Source organism: Haliotis asinina, chromosome 1, assembly GCF_037392515.1.
Source record: "Haliotis asinina isolate JCU_RB_2024 chromosome 1, JCU_Hal_asi_v2, whole genome shotgun sequence".
Lineage (NCBI taxonomy): Eukaryota > Metazoa > Mollusca > Gastropoda > Lepetellida > Haliotidae > Haliotis > Haliotis asinina.
Window position 1 is genome coordinate 46,068,009 of NC_090280.1, and position 17,937 is coordinate 46,085,945.

General features: G+C 39.4%; 2 protein-coding genes across 2 annotated transcripts in view; one reads left to right on the plus strand and one right to left on the minus strand.

Annotated features, from left to right (window-relative positions):
* Window positions 1-17,937, minus strand: part of LOC137292078 (uncharacterized) — a 365,314-nt gene that overhangs the window by 122,038 nt on the left and 225,339 nt on the right. The gene's annotated exons all lie outside the window — the stretch shown is intronic.
* Window positions 5,543-9,690, plus strand: LOC137279369 (uncharacterized). The gene is made up of 3 exons (XM_067811809.1): window positions 5,543-5,843; window positions 7,736-7,870; window positions 9,218-9,690. Exons 1-3 carry the CDS (start codon window positions 5,543-5,545, stop codon window positions 9,475-9,477), a joined length of 696 nt encoding a protein of 231 aa, XP_067667910.1. The 3' UTR covers window positions 9,478-9,690.

Sequence of the window (17,937 nt, forward strand, 5' to 3'; positions counted from 1 at the left end):
GTGAGAGAGTGAGTTTAGTTTTACGCCGCACCCAGCAATATTCCAGCTATATGGCAGCGGTCTGTAAATAATCGAGTCTGGACCAGACAACATGAGTATCGATCTATCGATCGAATTGGGAACCGATGACATATGTCAACCAAGTCAGCGAGTCAGACCACCCGATCCCGTTAGTCGCCTCTTACGACAAGCTGAGTCGCCCTTTATGGCAAGCATGGGTTGCTGAAGGCATATTCTACCCAACAATCCAGTAAGAAGCTGTTTTTCCTCTTTGTTAACCAATGTGAGCATACGTCCTCCTGCTATCAGCTTCTTCTTGCGTGGTGTTGCAAGGTTCGCGAACCAGTCAAGAATAATAGGACATCATCCAGATACGATGGGAAAACGATGAGAAAATCCACATCAGTCCCGGGGAACTGCTCTCGAGTCCTTTAAATCTACAAACCCAGTGAGTGAGTGAGTGAGTGAGTGAGTGAGTGAGTGAGTGAGTGAGTGAGTGAGTGAGTGAGTGAGTGAGTGAGTGAGTGAGTGAGTGAGTGAGTGAGTGAGTGAGTGAGTGAGTGAGTGAGTGAGTGAGTGAGTGAGTATTTAACGTCACATCGGCAATATCTCAGCCATATCGTGACGAGAACATTTAATACTGAAATGAAATATATGTCTACTATAGAAACCTGTCAACGAAGGACAGTAAAACAACTAGAATATCACAAATGGAATTAAAACTAGCGTGGAAAGTTAAAACTAATATCACTATTCGGACAATACAATATAAAAACAGGCTATAGATTGCCAACAACAGAAGGTAGATCACCATACTAGGGATCATGGGGACTTACAGTACCTTAGCTTCCTGCATGGACCCTAGATGTATTTACACCGTCCCTTCAGATGTTAGCAATTTAGAATAATAGGACCACAAATTAAGAATACACATATACAACGATTAAAGTAATGGAAAGTCTAAATGTACATGGAATGTTTTGGGACTTACGGTACCCCCTCAGGAGGACAATAATTTTACAACACTTCAACCCCCTTTGACGGTACAGTCACTAACAATTCAAGTTACTACCAATTATTAAAATGCATCTCTTTACAGTACATATTATTCATAATTCAACCAAGAAATCCATTTCCTTTAAAAAATCAATGATTAAATTAGCACCCATTGCGTTAAAAAGACCCTTAACGGTTTTACCGTAAAATACTTATCCCTTATGATGGAAAATTCAACACAGTCACTGTGGCACCGTCCTTGGATCCATCTGTAAATAAGGATTTATAATTGCTGTATTTATGTTTCAAATGATTATACTCTTGTTTATATTGTAGTTCATTAGTTTCTGATTTTTAAATGTAATTAATATTAGGTCCCCTTGGAGCCTAACCAATCGCCAAGGAGGAGAGGAAAGAAGTCGGGAAGGAGCTATAATTTCCAGTTCAATGCTAGAAGCAGCAAGAAATGGCTTAATTCAGGGCCCAAGAGGCGGAACAAGGGAAGGCCTTTTTATACAAATCCTTATAAAGAGGATTAAAGACACACGTAAATGCAGGATTAGACTCATTAGAAGCTAATTTTGTATTGTATTGTAAAGATAGTTTTATACGGCGTTGGTTGACAGAATGCTGATCAGATTTCACGTAAAGGCTGTCGATAGGAGAGGTTCTAAAAGACCCAAGACAAAGTCTTAGGCCTTAGTGGTGAACAGGATCAAGTAGTTTTAGGTTGCTTTGACATCCTCCACCATATACGATGGAGACGTAATCAAGTTTAGATCGGACCAGTGATCTATATTAGTGAAGGGTAAGAAGGGTAATTTGATCCCCTCCCCATTTTGAATTAGAGACAACCTTTAATAAATACAGTGCTTCCAGGCATTTGACTTTAAGGGATTTAATATGCGGCAAAAAGGTCAAATGTGAATCGAAAACAAGTCCAAAGAACTTGGCGTCCTTGACCACTTTGATTCGGGTACCACTTAGAAATAGTTCTGGGTCTTTATGGGGTTTGTATTTACGACAGGAGAGTATCCAATTGGTTTTTGATTTAGAAACTTTGAAGCCGTTTTCAATATACCATTTATCTATTTTCTTTAAACACAACTGTAGATGCCGTTCAGTAGTATGCATATTTTTTTTCACAAGAAATATTAAAACCATCCATCTATTAATGATCACACAGGGTAGAACCCACACGGACACCGCAAGTTGAAGTTATGTAAATCTCTTAAAATGCCATATTTCCAGGTTGTGTCATATGCTTTTTCCAGATCAAAAAAGATAGACACAGTGTGTTGTTTATTAATTAGTGTGTTTTTAGCAAATGATTCCAGTCGCACTAGGTGATCGAAAGTACTTCTGCCTTTTACGGAAATCACACTGTATATCTGTTATGAGGTTATTTGTTTCCAAGTAGCAAACAAGTCGATTATCATGCGCCCCGTGGTCTTGCAAACAGAGCTAGCTAATGGAATCGGACGATAATGGGATGGATCCGTATGATCACGTCCAGGTTTAGGTATTGGTACTACTATAGCGTCACGTCATGAAGAAGGAAATTTCCCCGAACTGTAAATATCATCAAAAATATATAAGTGCGTCTCTAAACAGGACTCTGGTAAGTGCTTCAGAGGTTGATAATGTATGTTATCAGCTCCTAGAGCAGTGTCATGAGCTTGATTAAGAGCAGTAGGGATAATTATTAGAATCTTTCCCAATATCTGAATTGAAATTAATAGTTTTCTTTTCTTGTTGTTTTTGATACTGCTGGAATTTAGGTACATAATTAGAAGAGGAAGAGTGTTTAGCGAGGGTTTCACCCAGTTTATTTGCAATATCTGATTTATCTGTAAGTAATTGATCTCCTTGTTTAAGATGATGGACACTAAATTTAGTATCTTTACCATTAATTTTCTGGACCATGTTCCATACCTTGGACATGGGTGTCCGAGAATTTATTTTGGATACATAATTTTGCCAAGATTGGCGTTTGTTCTGTTTAAAAGTACGCCGCGCATTACCATTTAAAATTTTAAATTTATTTAAATTATGCACCATAGGATGGCGACGGAAATTATGTTCTGCTTTTTCCCTTGCCTTCCTGGCTTGTTGGCATTCATCACTGAACCATCATGGTTTCCAGATATGAGGACTTTGATATACACTCATCAGCCATGAAGTTCACACAGTGTTTGATATAAAGCCCAATTCCGCCTTGATGATGGAGGGACATCAGAGGGAGTTACAGATGTTTGGTATAGTAGGAAAATGGTCATTTCCACAGAGGTCATCGTGGACTGAACATTCAAATTCATTCGAGTGACAAGTCGAGAGCAGAACAGGTCACTGCACCCTGGTGTAAATATGTGCTGGAACCATCATTATAGATACATAAATCATTGTCAGAACAATAGTCCCCTAACAATTTACCGTTAGCGTTTGTAGTTACACTACCCCAGAGTGGGTTGTGCCTATTTAAATCTCCCATTATAATACAGGGCTTCGGGAGTTGGTCATATAGGGCTTGAAGATCAGTTTTGGCAAACGTTAAAGACAGAGAGATAAAGAGAGAGCATAGTGTAAACGCTACACGCAAAGTAATTCTCACTGCAACAGCCTGTTAGTAGTAATAAGTGAAATAGAACTATGGATAACGTTTTGTCTGACTAAAATGGATGATCCTCCAGTGGCCCTATCACTCGAAAGTGAAAAACAATAATATGCAATAAAATGACGAAGGTCAAATGTATCTGTTTGTTTTAAATATGTCTCTTGGAGGCAGAACGGTGAAGGTGTGAAATCTTGGACTAATAGCGGTAATTCATGTGAATTAGTCCTCAATCCCCTGCTGTTCCATTGTACAATATTATTGGAATAAACTATCTTGGGGGGATTTATTGGGGATCTACCCCGCACTCTTTACTATGTGCCCTAGAATGGACGTTTTCAGATACGCCCATGTCTTCAGGAGGCCCATATGTTATCGAACAACTGAATTCTTTTTTTAGGGGTTCTGCCACTTTGTTGCTTTGAAACATCAGGCTTTGGCTTAGGTTTACTTTTAACAGTTTATTGACTATCAGCTGTCGACGGAGACGTTGAATGTGACTGAGATGATGATTTGTGATAAGAAGAAGAGTTTGATGTACGTGGAAGTGATTCATAAGTCTGAGATGATATACCTTGGTACACAAGCTGTGGAGAGTGGCAATTTACCCAAGTCAAAGTAGTTTGTGGATGATTTTGTTATTTTAGATCTGGACTCAGATGATGTTTTTGCTACTGTAGGATAACCTTCTGGAAGATTATATCTCTTTACCATCTTTTTTGCCTCAGAAAAAGAGACATTTTGAGAAAATTTTATTTTGTTTTTCTTCATTTGCTCTTTCGAAATAGGACACTGATTAGAAAAAGATGAATGGTTGCCTGAGCAGTTGGTGCATTTTTTAAATTCACTAGAGACCACAGTGAGCGCACACAACAGACAATTTGCAAGTAGTCACACCGTGTCCATATTTCTGGCATGTAAAACACCTTAACGAGTTGGGGATGTTTGCGTCAACCTAAATGTTACAATAGCCTGGAGCCTTCACTGATTTGGGCGCATTTGGAGAGGAAAAGGTAAACAGATACGTATTTGTTTTGATTGTTTCATTGTTTTTTCGAGTTGGAAAACGCTGGACATAACACACAGCTTGATCTTTCATTTGTGACACTATTTCAAGGTCTGACATATCATCAAATAATCGATCCCGGTCTCTGACGATACCTTTACTTGTGTTCAAGGTTTTGTGAGCAGAGACCGTGACCGGAATGCCCACGAAAGATTTAATGTTCATGATGTTTGCTGATTGTTGTTGTTTTTTTCCCGCATTCAACCAGCAGCGCACCCGAACGCAAGCGTCTAATGTTTTAACATCCCCAACAATACCTTGAATACCCTTGGATACAGCAAAGATGGCTTGGCATGACCAGGCGATTGGTTGAATCGGGTCAATTCAACAACCCGTCCAGTTGAAGTAAAGGCCGAGCTGATGTGTTGGGCAAGTGGAACGCAGTTAAAAGCCCAACTGCCCTCAACCACCAGGACCCTGTCTTCCACCCACGGCAAACAGGTTGCCCAATTTGGTCGCCTCTTACGACCAGCAATGGGGTGCTGTTGACACATTCTGTCCCGGGTCCACACGGGAACAAACCCAAACACCATAAGTCTAATGATTCCGTACCTCGCCTCACAGGATGGGTGGTGGTTAAGTTCAGGTTAAGTAAGTTCAAAGTGTGCTATTGAACGTGTGGTACAATGCCCTCATAGAAATAAAGACGAGAATTAATGCTCAAACATCTTTGTTTGGGTCATATGCAGCATCCTTTGTTCGAACGGTACGCATAGGGCTGCATCTGTATGGAAGGAAAGTCAGCGAGAAAGCGACGGTAAGTTTTCAGCATTGATAATCAATACTGCGAGTGTGTTTAGGATATGCATTGAGGATTCAATACATATTTGATATTTTCTCCGTTGAAACCGCTGAGAGAACAGCCGATAATGAGAGGAACGTTTCTGCTTCTGGTTTTGCCAACTCTTGCTGTAACTGAAACATATCAAGCATTTTCGGCAAAGAAAGTTGACATTTATAATAACATGAAAATTTCCCAGTCGGAAATGTGGACTGTAAAAGATCTGAACAGGCTTCAATGTATGTCCGAGTGTCTGAAGGAAAAATATTGTGTCAGTTTCCACTTCAGTCCTATGGGACCAGTATGCGTGGCTCTACGGGAACGGTTTGAGGGATCCAGCGTTGCCTCCACGAACGCACCTGGTTATCAGCTCTATCAAACCAACAAACGTAAGTAATGAAATAAATCGAATGTTTTAGGGGATCAAGATATTTTCAACTTCATTGGAGTTTTTATCATTTAAATGAATCTGTCAACATCAGATAGATATATGTAGTATGTCCAGTTCAAGGCAAATAAATAAATCATCGGTCTATCGGTGAACATAAAGAAAGACACCGAGTGGGGCGGTTGGGATTTACCACTGAGTTGTTGTGCGAAACTTACCTGGAACACTGTTAACCCAGCTTAGGGATCATGCATGAAGTAAATGCATTGTAAGTCCCAGCAGTCCCTAGCATGATGGAATTCAGTTGTATGCCATCTGTAGCCTGTTTTAACATCGCCTTTTTAGTTCAAGTTAAAATAGATATCTGTGATATACTGGATTTACTTACCCACTCACTCCTACACGGGTCAATGTCCACGGCTCCAGCATCATGCCATATTAAAAATCTCATGACAGAATTCTACTGGTAGTACAACGATGCTCAGCAATAATGGGAATTGAGCTGCACTGAGTATGTCCACTAGACATAATACGCAAGTTGAATGTGTGAATGTGTTACTTCCAATGTCACAATGATATGCTGGGTGAAATGTTCATATTATAAAAATATAATAGAAAAGGGCGGAAAAGGCCTTCAGCAACCCATGCTACCCATAAAAGGTTAGACCCGTGAAGGTCCGGGTTAGCATAGGGCTTCATCTACCCATGCTTGCCCAAAAGGCGACCGTGCTTGTCGTAAGAGGCGACTAACGGGTGGTCAGGCTTGATGATTTTGGTTGACACAAGTCATCGGTTCCTAAATGGGCAGAACGGTGCTCATGCTGTTGAACACTGGATTGACCGCAGCCATACCCACTAGTCCTACTATCACGAAAGTGAGTCATTATTAGCCTGGGCATTTGTTACTTTGACTTTGCAATTATTACAGTGGGTGGGGTTTCCAATAAGATGCGGCGAAGAGAATATTTTTACAACAAAAACCCAAAGCACTTCTGAGTGAGTGAGGTAATATTTAACGTCACATTGGCAATATTTCAGTCATATCGTGGCGATGTTTAACAATAACATGGACCATATGTATATAATATAACCTGTCGACGAAGGACAGAAGAACAACTGATATCATTATATGGACAATACAATATAAAAGCAGACTATAGATCGCCAGCAACAGAGGGTAGATCACATAAATTACCACAACGGCATTCTAATCTGGACTGGATCTAAGAGTAGCATTGAGGGACAATGACCACATAGTCCATTACGCTGGGCAAAAAAAGACTGTAAGGCACCTGCCATAATTTTCAATGTTGACGTCAAAATGTGACTGAATCAATTTTCGAAAAGCATCTAGAAAAGGAAAATCATATTTTCATGGTCCACAAGAATGTTCACTTTAAGAGGAAGGGAACGAGTCCCAGAATCTCAAATACTGCCAGTGCTCACACACCAATTTACCTCCCTTCCAGACCTAGATATTAAGTCTTTTAGTCCACTAGATCCTTTGATAAATAATTTTACCTGGTCACGTAAAAGAGAAATGTAGAGAAATATAGAGAAATATGTAGCAACATGAATCTGAACAAAACAGTTAGATTCAGGACCAGGATCCCCAATCCCTAATCCGTTTCTGTTGGCGAAAAATGTTGACACGTAACCGTTTACCTGGGGTCTGAAAATGACTGATTTTCGCTATTTACTGAACTTAGGTGGATCAAAGGTACATATATGGATGGTATCAGCCAGTTGTTTAAAATGTTATCTTTATATCAATGTAACGATCTCACACCGCTAAATGTTCCACAAACGAGTTAATACGAACATGTAAACGTTAAACTAGATAGACGGCTTGTCAAAACTTGTGTGTAAAAATGTCTTTTTCTTAAATTTCAGCTTTGGCCAAGGTAGCGTCAGACTGTGAACTGGACGTGGACTGTGCATCTCTCTCCAACTCCCACTGTAGAGACAGAGTCTGCAGATGTGACGTGGGTTACGGGATCTACGGAGACGTCTGTCGCATCCTCACAGGTACATTGAATGAACACTTATCCTGTGTGAATATCGCGGTTTGTGAGGTTTATCGCTCATTTGTGATTAGGTGACTGTGTTCGTGCGTGAATGTGGACATGAGTGAGCGTATCAATGTGAGCTAGTTCACTCCAGTCATACCCTTGCCACTCATTCAAACTCAAAACTGAAGTCCCCATCAGGTTCTGAACAAGAACATTGAAACACGCCCGGTTTTATCGTTTTCGTAGAGGTTCTTTCTAGGCATGTGAACGAAGGTGCTTAGAAAGACTGTAAAGTAATAGTTCAATTTCACATGCTTATCTCAGGATAGTGGGGCGAGAGACTGAAACAGCAATGCAACAATTATATATTTCCAACATAGGAATCTCCAGAAAGGCATTCAGTCATCGGAGCAACGTTTAAACTTAAATTTGTCATACACATTTGTACAGTAATGATTCACATGGTTTTAATAAATGTCACCGGTACCCAATTCTGTGCAACCTAGTATGTTCTGTAAGCCAGTATCCTGCGCAATAATTCAGCAGGATTGCTATTCAACGGTTCCATGGAACCACCAGAACAGTGCATTAAATAATGCCACGTGACATAATGTAATGCACTGGTTGCTGTTAGTTCCACTGATTATGTTAGGAATTACGTTTTACAGACATTGTCCGGTGCCTGAACGTTCTGGCCAGTGCCTCGATGATCTTTCTTTTGATAAAACTGTGCCGAGAATAAAAGATAAACGCCAGTCTCTTTCAAACCTATGATGAAAAGTTGTGGAAATGTTAAGCTAAAATAATTGGATAGAATTTTTTTGATTTACAGTTAAAGTATATATGTTTAAATATATGTTGGCGCTGCCGTATAAAGCAAAATAACTATTTTGCTTATACAACACCTTTAAACTTCAAAAGAAGGTAACCTTTTTAAGGAGCATGCATCCTGTTTACAGCAAAAGACAAGTACCATAATGGTTATGTTTTTAAACCCAAAGTACTATACCAAATTCTATTTTTAATGGTGTTTTTTTTTTGTTCGTTTTTCAACGATTCCCTGTGAGACAACCTACATGGGCAAAATATACTGGGTGGGACTTTTTATTCACATTATATATCACAAATGTGGGGAGAGTGTTATATTGATTTATACGCTGAACACATTGACACATTCAGTAATGTTGGTTTTCACATCGTGTAGGCAGGGCGGCATATCGGACTTCTTATTTTGTCTTATTGCATTGAAATGTGGCATAACATCAAATTATGCAATGACTTTATTTACCTTGAACTGTGGCCTTGCGTTGATCATTACAATGCCACTTATCACTCACTATGTCGTTTTTTAAATACCTTTTAGAATGTTTCACCTTCACCAAACACGTTACCGTGTACAAGTCCTCATATGTCGCCGGCTACGACATCCAAGTCCAACGCCGGTCAACTTACGAATCCTGCCCTGCGTTCTGCATCAGCAACACCATCTGCCAGTCGGCCGACTTTGACCTTCATCAGAAAATCTGTTACCTGAATAAAGTCACATGGTTTGCATCTCGCCCATATAATCGTAAAACGGACAGAGCAGACGTTGACTTCTTCCAGCGGGAGTGCCTATGGTAACTGAGCTGACGTTTGTTCTGAACTGACAATTCAAATATATTCTAAAGGGAATTAATTGGAATAGTTTGCATGCTTTTTCGCAATTTCATTTCTTGCTTACAACGTTGTTGTTTGTATGAAATGTTGAAAGACTTTATAGCATGATTTTAAGAAATGCAATTGTTCAGGCCTCCCCGTGTTTGGAAATCTTTACTGTTTTTGACACCGTAGCTGAAACGTACTTGCAAATAAATATCAAATGATGGGACATAGTCTTTACATTGAACCTTAGACAGAATAAATGAAATCGGCAATAATCAATTACTTTCGAGTTCAAGCGGAACCAGATACTCATTCAGGTACACCTTAACAAATTATGTACAATAATATGTTCAATATATAGAAGTCTGTTCATTTCTTTTGACATCGTTTGTAAATTGTTTGTTAATTTTTTCTCTTTTCTCTCTAGAGTTCAGTGTTTAGTGTTTTGCACGACCATAATATAGTACCACAACTTACTGTGACAACATAATGTTTGTGTTTGTCCAAAGACCCACGTCAGTCCGAGTCTGATCAGGAGAAGAAAGGTTGCAAGAGAGATCAAAGTGATACAGTGGGTTTGAAGGACCTGGTCATGGCAATTAACTAGTCCATTGTCATGGTAACAGAGCACACTTCTTATTTTGTACTTACTTTAAGGGATAGGTTTAGAGATAACCTACCAAGATGACGTCTAGAGCGTAGCAGATCATAACCCCTATGCTGAAGGAAAAGGCATTGTCATATTTGGTGAGGTGAAATAATCGATGCTCGAACCATCGAACCATTAATGTTCTAGTTGAAATTTAAACATTGCAAAAAAGTACAAAAAAGTAGAGCATTTTGTCTTTGGTTTACGGAGCACTGAACACTGAGTTGATTGATACTTGTTTTGTTTTTTCCTTCTTTTTTATGGAGAGGTGAGAGGTGTCAATGCTGACAACATCAAATTGCATCTGAACCAGCGATAGGAAGAATAGAGGCTTTCATGTGCATTCCCCTGCATGCATGTGCAACCACAGTGCGTCTGACGACGTCATCGTCTTTTGTTGTGTTATACGAATGTGATTATTTATGTAAGAAACTAAAACAAACTGGATGTTGCTGGGGCAAAACCTGTAACGCCCCAAATGACAAACACAATATCTCTGAGGAGAAAAGAAACATGTTTTGTAACTTCATTCATGACTGGGAACAGACGCAAGTCTAGCGGGATCAAATCGTGAGACCTGGGGTTCTAAAGGAGATCAAAGTGATGCTGTTGATTTGAAAGCCTTTGTCATGACAACAACTGTTTTGTTCACTGAAACAACAGAACACGCATTTACGCCACTTACTTTCAAGAATAGGTTTATAAATACTGTACCATAATGACACCATGAACGCACCGGGATAGAGGTTCAAAACCTCTGTGCTGATAGTATAGGCGTTTGTGTGGTGTTATTGAAATGAACTCTTGTGTTTCACTATGCCCTGCTGGGTGCTGTGTAAATTTCTTTGGATGAAATGATACAAACACCTTCACAAATTGTCCCATATGCTTCATAAATTGTAGTTGTGTTAAACTTTCTTACATTTTTTGTTTTTGTTTTATTGATAGTTCATGTATTGGGTGGGTCTTGTAGCTGTATCGAGTGTCGTCTGTGCTGTCGGTTGTACAGGGTGTAATATCTTTGCAAACATCCATTCAAGCCGTCCCCGCTTCTCTCTTACTTTGAGTAGAAATTCTATATTGTTTTAACACGGATTTACATTTTAACTGCATATTATTTCCGTGATTATTGTTTTATAAATATTTTTTCAGCACTTTAACGCGAATGTTTTTGCTGCAGTGACTGCAGCTTTTGCAACTCGAACGCATCGTATATATGGTACAGTATGCTGTCATCATTGTTAATGTTGAACCTGTGCTTTAAAATTATCTCAGTAAACAAATCAAGATGAAACAAGTTTGAGGGGTCTTTGCATTGCAGTATTGCATTATTCCACAGCCGTTACAAAGATCATTAATGCAACGCTCCTGATATTGAGTGACGAATGGACCACCGCTATGCGCCTGGGTCAAGGTAGCCAACGGTCAACACATTAGTGGCACATACCTATTTATTTATTCGTATCGCCAGAAAGTCCAGAAAAGATCCAATATAACCTTTGCCTTGTCCCCTTGTTTTACCCTTTGCATGTTTTGAATCGTGCAATTCATTTAGTCGCCTCTTACGATAAACATGGGTTATTGAAGATCAATATTCTAACCCGGACCTTCACGGATGAAATATACTGTGAAGGTCCGTAGAATGGGACAATGCTGTCTTGCGACACAGAGAATGTCAATATTGAATATTGAAGTAACCATGAAATTACGTAAAAGTGAATCTACCTATTATTTGCGTACTGAAATGTAAATATACGCTCATTTAACACAATTATTTGCATGATATATTGTGCACGGGCAATCACGCTTCCAGCGCTAATTTAATATTTGTCCCTAAGGCACGTTAGAACAATGAATACGTGACTGAACAAGTATAAAATTTATGAAAAGTGTTTGAACGTTCAGGATTAGAAACGCATATACTATACATTCTGGAGGTTTGGAGCAAATATTGTTTCTCGCTGATGTGGGCTTCCATCTTTAGTTTAGGAGTTTCATACACTGTATTCTAGAGGTCTTCCTCGGCCACTGCTGTTGCTACCGATTGAGTTTGCAAGTTCTTGGGTGCTGTTGTCAGGTCCTGATACATGTGTCATTTGAGTTTCAAACTCCAAAGACACACTCTCGATGTTGCCACATGTTCGCCTTTGATTTTACAACAGAGATTGTTTTTCCATTAATAACCCCCATTATATCCCCATATATATACTAATCGTCATAAATAAAGGGTCAAATGACCCCCCCGAAATGACAATATCAAGTGCAGAAACACAGCTTGATGAACTCCATTCCTCTGCTAGATCTCTACGGAGTCCTGGTAGATCCAATGGAACCGGCACAGGCAGGCTTAACTGGGTTGAGGTCAGGCGAGCACTCCTGCTACTCTACACCTGATGCCCAGGAAATTCCATGACCATCCTGGCCTTATGAGGCCTTGAGTTGTCTGAGAGGCACGGTGAGGCGTATTCTCCATCATACGGGATAAATATAGTCTGGTTCATAATTATTGAGAATTTTTCTTCTTACTTTGAGCTATCCTAACACCTCAACTGATTCACTGATACTTAAAACTAAGTAATGGTATAAGGGAGGTAACTCATCTTGGCCTACTGAGTATAGTACAGTTAGAGTTACCTCCCCTGAATTTGTAGCAGACGTCATTTTCCTCAGCACTGTCAACAATGTCTGCTGAAGATAAAAGAAGGTTGATTTTTGAGTTGTGTAATCAAGGAATGGATGGTGTAAATACATTGGCAGAGAGAACAAGAACTCCTCTTTCTACTGTGTATAGGATTAGGAAGACTTTTAAAGAGGGAAAGGATTTTGGGCACCAGAAAGGATCAGGGAGACCCAGAAAATTGGACTTCTCAGATCGCGTCCGGCTGGGAATTTTAGCGTCTAAAAAGCAAAGGGCAAGCATCTCCAACATCAGGTATGAAATGATAGAAAGGGGATCAACAGTTGTATCAAAATCTACAGTTAGAAGAAATTTGATTGATCTTGGATGGGAGAAAAAGACTGGAATTCCTTCTCCTCTCATGAAACAAGAACATAAAGACAGGCGTGTTGAGTGGTGTTTGGCACATGAAAACTTTGACTGGGAAAATGTGATTTTTACTGATGAAAGCTCAATATGGGTATATCCCAATAATGTGAAAATATGGACAAAGTCTGCGTCAGCACCGTTGTATCGACGACCTAAATACAGCCCAAAGTTTCATCTATGGGGAGGGATATCCTTATTAGGAACGACCCCACTGTGTGTGTTTGAGGGAAATCTGACAAGTCAACGCTACACTAACATATCAGATAATTTTCTCCTTCCAAGTGCACATGTGTTTTATGGAAATGACTGGATTTTGCAGCAAGATAATGATCCTAAACACACCGCAAAACATGCCAAGCAGTGGTTTCAGGAGAAAAATGTGACTGCATTACCATTTCCTGCATAAAGTCCTGACTTAAATCCCATTGAGAACATTTGGGGGATGATGAAGGAATGTGTGAATCAAAAGGGGTTGACAAAAATTGAAGACATGAAGAGAGAAGTGGTCCGATACTGGGACAGCATAACTCACGAGACACTAACCTCTCTGATAGGAAGTATGCCTACCCGTCTTAGACTGTGCCGTGAAGCTCAAGGAGACTTGATAAAATATTAAATTGTTACCTACACAACATGAAAAGGTCAGTTCACTTTCACAATACATTCAATTTTATCTGATTTGTTCTCGTTTAATAATGTGAAATGCTTTAGCTAGTCTCAATAATTTTGAACCAAACTGTATTTCAAGGTATAAGTTAACGATCTTTTCACCACTGTCGGTTCGTTATTTAGTTAATTATTGCGTTTGTTAAAGAATCGATTTCTTTGATGAATTCTGGTTGATATATTCTGTGTATAGATGTATTTTAATGATTGGTAGTTTACTAACAGATTAGTACGCCTTAGATTGTCAGTGGCTATATCCTCGAATTGGGTTAAAAGTACTGTAAAGATATTGTCCTTCTGAGAGGGTACTTAAGTCCCTAAACTTACAAAGCCTGTTTAGCTCTAATCATTTTTAAATAGTAGAATATCTGTTACTTTATTAGTTCCATCGCCAATGGTTGAAGAGATGGTATAAATCCAGCTAAGGTCCATACAGGTAGCCAAAGTACTGTGAGTCCCCGTGGTCCCTTGAGAGGGGTCTACCCTCAGTTGTTTATGATCTATATCCTCTTTTAATATTGCATTGTCCTAATCTAAAGTTCCAATTTCGGTATATATGCTAGTTTTATTTCTTGATATTCTGATATTCTAGTCAGTTTTACCGCCCTTCGATGGCAGGTGTATATAACTTACCATATATTACTATGTATAAGAATTAAATGTTCCCGTCACGATATGGCTGAATTATTGCTGATATGATGATACATTGTAACTCATTCACTCACAAATGACTACAATTAAACTGATGGTGTATCATTTATTTTCTAAATCCACACTGACGATTTGTAATTACGTTGTTAGATCCTAAGTGCCTTGTTAATCTATTGTTGACCAAGCAGGCCAAGATTTTGCAAACTGGTTTTGCCGCTGGTTTATGAAATGGGTCGATAATTTGAGGAATCTGAAGATAATTGCCCGACGTTCAAACGTAAAAAGTTTAAATGGATTTCCAAACGTAATTCTGGTAAGTGCGTCAAGAAAGGGATATTACCAGCTTCTGTTGCAGTATAATGAGATTCCACAAGAGCAGTATGGAGCTCATGAATTGATAATATTTCGTTAAAATCTTCCCCAGTATTTGTATTAAAATTAATAGAGTTCATTTCTTCTTCTTGGGATTGATGCTCGACTTAGATCCCTCGCCTTTTAAGTACCGAACGTTCCTTACTTTGGACATAGGCACTCGTGCATTTAGTCTTGAAATATAATCATTTGGAGTATATTTTACTTGTTTAATAAACATATTCTAGACGTTGATGAGTACAAAATGAAGCATACAACTGTATGGATTACAACTTCCTGTTTATTACGTTCAGCGACGTTTCAATGTAGATTCTTACACCGTTATCAAGCCAACTGTGAATACAACCAAACAGTGAGAAGCTTTATATACATGATATGTTGTGACAAACAGCCGATTAACATTAAAAACAGCATGTAGTATAAGAACAAGACCACATTTGGTCGATCTCGCAACCTCCTGAAATAAATGAAATTATTTAAGAAGCTGTAACTGTAGTTTTTTCTTGAGCGAGAACAGCCTTATCTGTAGATGAGGGATGGTGGAAACAAGAAGACAATTACTCACATATCTATTATTATCACATATTCAACAACATCTATGAAATGCAACTGGATTGCGACATGACTTTGAGCCATGACCATACTTATGACGACAGCATCTAGAGGGATTTGGTATAAAGGGTTGACCCTTAAATTGCAGCAGACTGCTTTGTGTGAGTCCGGCTATGTTGGGACACCAACTGTGAATAAATACGTGTTCGTCTTCGTGACTTCTATGGTCTTTTCTTGGAGAGAATCGTTTTACATCAGCAACACTTATGAGAGACGTTCTGTAACAATGTCCGTCAAGTTCATATCTGACAGGCATCGTCCAACATCCCAGACTATGCATTTCCTCCTGGTTAACGTTGGTAAATGACTTGTTGGAAAGTAAAATTTAAGATTGGTCTGGGGTTTTTTTTGTTGGTTTTTTTTTTGCATATTTTATGAGCAAATATCCAGATCGAACGTTTTACCCTTTTTGACCTCCAATGTTTCTTCAATGCCTTGTGCTACAGGACAGTGGTGTCCATATCGAATAAGATTTAGCCTTCACGTCACATGCTCACCGTGGAGCTTCTGCACGGAAAAAGTTTGGAAAAATGAAAAAATGTGCATAATACTTATTAATACTTATTAGGGCTTGGCGGGATGAGCCGTTTGATAGACCCGGGCCCATTCTACCAGCCATCTTGGTGAAATCAGGCTTAAAGTTCTGTGGTGGGCATCCAACGCAATAAGGTTGCCCAGTTTTGTCGCTTTCTACGACCAATACTGGGGTCTTGAGGATCCATTCTTTTGGGTAGATCGATGGATAATTAATGAACACATATTCATATTGCAAGAGGTAGAAATATTACCTTTCCCAGTTAATGGGGTATAAACTATGGAGACGACGTCGAGATCAATTGAAGCTTGTACTGTTGCTAATGTCTCGCAGGCAACTGTAATATTTTGGCAGAAAGTGGTCAATTTCTCCAGAGCTACATCAAGAGCGACGGCAACATCAATCTCCAACTGACTTAAACACTGATATATTCTGAGACATACACGTCTACTCAAGAGTTGAGAGTATGGCGCTACCTGTTCTGCTACTCATCCACATGTTCACCAATCAAGGACAGTCGGCAGAACAGAAAGTAGTGCATGGTATTGGAATCAAGCTATGTAACCTTAAGTGCAACCAAGCAGGGTCGTGTGTGAGCTTTGCATACGACATTGACAGGCTAGCGTGCCATCTATCTGACAAGGATGCAAGTCATTGGACGATGCGAACCCTTGCAACTTTCCCAAAGTTAAAAGGCGAAGTAAGTTTTGTTTTCATGTCGTATGAATAAGTAATAATTCTTTTGAGCTGAAAATGAGACGGTAGTTATACAAGAGTGGTTACCGCCGAAACAGTATTGATGTGGGAGAGTCGCTTGCTGTAGCATTGTCCCTGTGATACTCCGTGGTGGGTGGGGAGCTCGGATGATGAAATTTTAAAAAATAACCATGGCGTATGAAAAACCCCATAAAACGCAAAATGTCTGCTTGAGGAAGATCCTACTGATACTGACCTTAGACTCTCCAAACCTATCGATTATTGGCCACGTTTTGTAGTTGTTGAGACTGAAGATTGTTCGTTAGAATTTAACCATTTTGCTGTGTCGAAGGGTATCCAAGGCATTGCTGGGGATGTAAGGAATATCAAAAGATTACGTTCTGGTGCACTGTCCTTTGTGTGTACCAAAAGGCAACAATCAACCAGCTTGCTGAACACTAAGAAGTTTGTCGGCATTCCTGTCACCATCACAGCATATAGAAACACTCAACACGAGTAAGGAAATCGTATGGGACCGTTTTAGATTACTCGTTGACCTGTCGGGATTACATATTGTCTCTGAAATGATATTGTCTCTACATGAAATGTTTTTTCAACTCGTAAAAATAATGAAACTGTTCAAAAACATTTATCTGTTTTCCTTTTCCCTACCTTCTGCTCCAAGATCACTTAAGGCCGGCTATTGCAAATGTTGACATAAACTTTCCGAATCCTCTCAGGTGCTTCAATGCCAAAAATGTGGCCATAGCGTAAGTTCCTGTACAGTGTCTGTGACAGTTCTGTCAAAAAATGCACCAACTGCTCAGGGAATCAGCCACTTTGTTCTAAAGACTGTCCTGCTTGGAAACAGCAATAAGTAAATTAAAGTTCACACAAAACATCAGCACACACACAACGTACTAAGCTTAGAACAAACAGAAAGCTATACTTCCGTTGCCAGAAGAACGCCTCAAACAACATCTAGAGTAGTTACTGTATCCGTTAGCTGTCAGACAAATTTGACATGGGTGAAAACGGATTCCCCTAACCTTTTCTCACCCACAGACTACATCTACTCAAACAAGAGAATCACTTCCCGGTACGTCTCATAGTCATAGTCATAGATCTTTATTATGCATGAAGGCCACCGGCCCATATACATATAACACATATACAATCAGAATATATTGGAACATGACGTAGAACAATTAG